The 3,788-nt window shown below is 37.2% G+C and overlaps 1 protein-coding gene across 1 annotated transcript in view; it reads right to left on the reverse strand.

Annotated features, from left to right (window-relative positions):
- Positions 1-3,788, reverse strand: part of ppargc1b (peroxisome proliferator-activated receptor gamma, coactivator 1 beta) — a gene marked incomplete at its 5' end in the record, with an annotated part of 40,520 nt that overhangs the window by 9,371 nt on the left and 27,361 nt on the right. The window contains 2 exon segments of the mRNA XM_014002750.1: positions 545-609; positions 1,448-1,493. Coding sequence (XP_013858204.1) covers positions 545-609; positions 1,448-1,493 — 111 coding nt within the window.

The raw sequence follows: 3,788 nt of genomic DNA on the forward strand, positions 1-3,788 counted from the left end.
CTTTTTAAGCAAAAAAATGATGATCGTATTATAATCGAGATCGTATTATACATGAATAAATACGGTAAAAGTCTTTTCAGGCAGGTAAAAAAAATAACTTGCAATTAAAAACTTCAGATTTCCTAACATTTATTGATGGAAACGTGTGTAGAATAAAGAAAAACACCAAATTATTTCTTTACTAAAGCCTCTGTAACTTTGCTGTAGTTAATTTTAGCAGCATGAATCTTTACACAGGTAATGTCCACAAGTAGATTCATGGTTTCCAAGAGGTTTTAGCCTGATTCATTATGGTTTTAAATGGTTATATATTGTTTAATGAAAACATTATTCAGGCAGAAGGGGAAAAAAATAACAAATCAGTTTCAACCTCAATATCTCTAAAACAACAGCAGCTGTTTTAATCCTTACACTTCTGATAAAATCTCCCAAGTGTAAGCTTTATTCGAAGTAGAGTTTGTAAATACTGAGATTCTCTCATTTACATTTTGGCATCATGGTATTTTGAGTTAAAAACATCCAGAAAGGTTCTGGTCCAGTTTACCTGCTGTTCCACACAGATCCATGCTGAGCGTCTGCTCGTAAGGCCCGCTGCTGTACTGCGACTCTCTGAAAGCAGAGAAAATAAAGTTTCTGCAGGTTTAAAACATTAAACGAGTCTCCCTTTAAAAAAAAAAAGCTTTGATGGGTTCTGAATCTCAACTTTTGCACTTCCTAAAAATAAACGCCGCGTACCCGTCTGAGCTGATGTCTGCTGAATATGAATTACGCCTCCCTGAGAACGCCGCTAATTTCTCCTCTGTGCTTCTCATTTCTTATCACAGCAGCCATATGTACTGCGCTGTCCTCTCCATTATTCCTCCTTCTGCTTTTCTTTTTTTCTGCCYGTCTGTTTCTGTTGCCATGAAAGGCGGGAGCGGTGCGGCGGATTGGCTTCGGGCTGCAGATCATTTCCTCTTCTCAGCAAACAGAAAATCAAAACACATAAACAGCCCCTACTTTTTTTTTTCCTGTTTGGTGAGAGCTCGTGAGGACAGATTAGTTAAGGAGATGGACCGGTTCCAGAARCTCGTTTAGCTTTTTTCACTGGATGAGATGAAAACTCTGGTTTGGTTTGTCTTCAGTGTTGAAGGTTTCACCTCAGAGGATTTCACACCCTGCCAACAAGTTCTCCAGCTAATCACTCCTTCGTGAATTGTTAACAATTCAAAACAGAAGTGAGACAGGTTAAAAACTGGAATTAAAMCACTTCTTTCTGTAATTATAAACAAAGATGATTTAATAAGGCTGCGTTAACGGGCATTATGCTCATCGTCTGCTCCTTAATGGCATTTATTTATCGGTCATGAATAAACCATTAGCATGATAAATAGCTGTGTTGCTATTTTTCAATTTATAGTAGATTATTGTTACATACAGTATATTATAAATMAGTTGCTTTACTCACCCTGTGGACTTTGGGTTGAGAGGCAGACAGAGACAGGCCAGCTTTTCTGAAATGAGAATAAAAACCTCAGTTAAAATCAGTGAAGACATTTAAACAGTAAACATAAATATGAAAACCCMGTGTGAACAAGTCTAAACTTTGATCTGGACAGATGATATTTTCTTTAACTGACAATAAGAAATTAGGGGTGGGAATCCCAGGTTGCTTCACAATATGATACCAAGGTTCCTACAGTTTAAAACTAGTTCATATTTAAGACCTTTTAAGACTCCTTAATGCCAACTGAAATTAAATTTAAACCAATTTCATAATAAACACAAATGACAAAAAGAAGCTGTAGCAGAAACTCATGAATATTTTTGGTTGAAGTATTCAAATATTGATAATAGACTAATTGCTTTTATCCATATCTAACTGCTTTTTTGTCAAATAGCAAAAACATTCTTAACGGTCAGTTTAACGACCCAAAATTTGGAGTTTTAGGACCCACAGTGGGGTCTTAACCCCAATTTGCTGTAGATGAAACCTTTAAGTGCCTGTGACATCAAAGTTTGTAAGAAAAGTTAATGCATTTTTGAAAAGAAAACATTATTAACATATTACAAAACGAACTTCACATTGCTCAGATCGACAGCTGTTGAGATATTTGCATCTAAGTAACAGGAAGTGATGTCAAAGGGGAATGTCTGCATGCAGGTATTAAAAAATAAATGTTAGCAATAATTTTAATATGTGAGATGAACTACAATCATCCTGTTTACAATGTGTTCACATTTTTAAGACTTCTGAAAGATTGATTTAAGACATTTTAAGGCTAATTAAGGCCTTATTTTTGGATTGATGAATTCAATGCCTTTTAAACGTTTTAAGGATCTGCAGGAACCCTGGATACAAAATGCATCACATGGTGCAGAATATATTACTGAAGCACGACCATCACATCAGACAATAAACAGAATCTATTAATACAATTAAAAATACATCAATTTTATAAAAATCACTGTTGATTCTTCAGCTGGTTACATTTCTTTCGTTAAAACAGACACATGATGCTTTTAAATCCTTTTTTTCACATTTRAATCCTTCAGTTGGGTCTTTATAAAGTGGAACTGCAAAGCTTTGGTCTGAATTCCTCCTTATTCTAACTTCACCAGCACTTCTTTCACCACTTTTCTGCTGTGTGTCTCAAAGCAGCTCGTTTTTTTTTTAACTGTTCCTTTAAGATGCTTCAAGCCCCGCCCCCCTCCTGCTTCCAGACCGGTCCACTCCGGTTTGAGAGAGGGTTATGTTTTCTAGCTTGTAGAAACGTTTTATTTACAATTTAATTAAAAGATGTCAGAAACAGAAGAGTTGTTCATCCAGCCTTACATGTTGGAGCCGGAGTCTGACCCAGAACCAGAGTCTGACCCAGAACCAGAGTCTGACTCAGAACCAGAGGAGAATTAAGAAGAGTTGCTAAGTCCAGACCTTATACGGTAATTCTGTCTCAGATAATTTGACGTAACAGTTCAGAAAACAAGATAAAAAAACAGAGAAAACTGAACGAGCTGAACAATCAGTATGCAGTATAAAGATATCTCTGCAGAACAGGAGAGACTGAATTCTACTTTTCAGCCTCTTAGAGACTCCAAGTCCAAAACAAAATGTATTTAACAGATAAAACAGTGGATTCAGCAGCTATGTCTCCTTTACGTTTAAAGTTTCTACATGAAACCATGAAGTAGCGACACCAAAAGAGGAAAATTTATGGTTTAAAAGAAATATTTTACATTTTTGTGTCAACACAGAGGCTGTGTCTCGATTCGTGGGTTGCAGCCGACATAGACCGTGCCCCACGTTGACCACAGTCTTTGTGGGTCGCAGGCCGCTTGTGTCGGCTGCATAAACGGCTGTGAAACGAGTCTAYGGGAAATGCATCTTAGCATGACCATTTACTGCCTCGTTTTCATGGTGATACAGTTTATATCACATCGCTTCAGTTGTTTCATCACAAAATTCAGTTTTAATTGAAATATTTTACAAATGAATAAAAAGCATGAATTATTTGAGTTTAGCTCAGGTACGTAAGCGGCGGAYGTTGACTCCAACCCAGGAATTGAGACACAGCCTGAATGTTTTCAGGCTCATTATTGTGTCCCACCCCTAATAYGGATTATCAACACATTCTCACTCAACTCGTCATATATTCATGCTCGGTCAGGATCCATCTGAAGCTGGTTTGGACGCGTCGGGATGCCTCAGATTGGGAGTTTAGGGTTTGGGGTCATGGTTAGGGTCACAAGCTGCGTTTCCATTGCAAATGTGCGCAAAACTTTGTCGATTTTCTGTTAATGTCGAAAAA

This window comes from Austrofundulus limnaeus, unplaced genomic scaffold (genome assembly GCF_001266775.1).
Source record: "Austrofundulus limnaeus strain Quisiro unplaced genomic scaffold, Austrofundulus_limnaeus-1.0 Scaffold14, whole genome shotgun sequence".
Classification (NCBI taxonomy): Eukaryota; Metazoa; Chordata; class Actinopteri; order Cyprinodontiformes; family Rivulidae; genus Austrofundulus; species Austrofundulus limnaeus.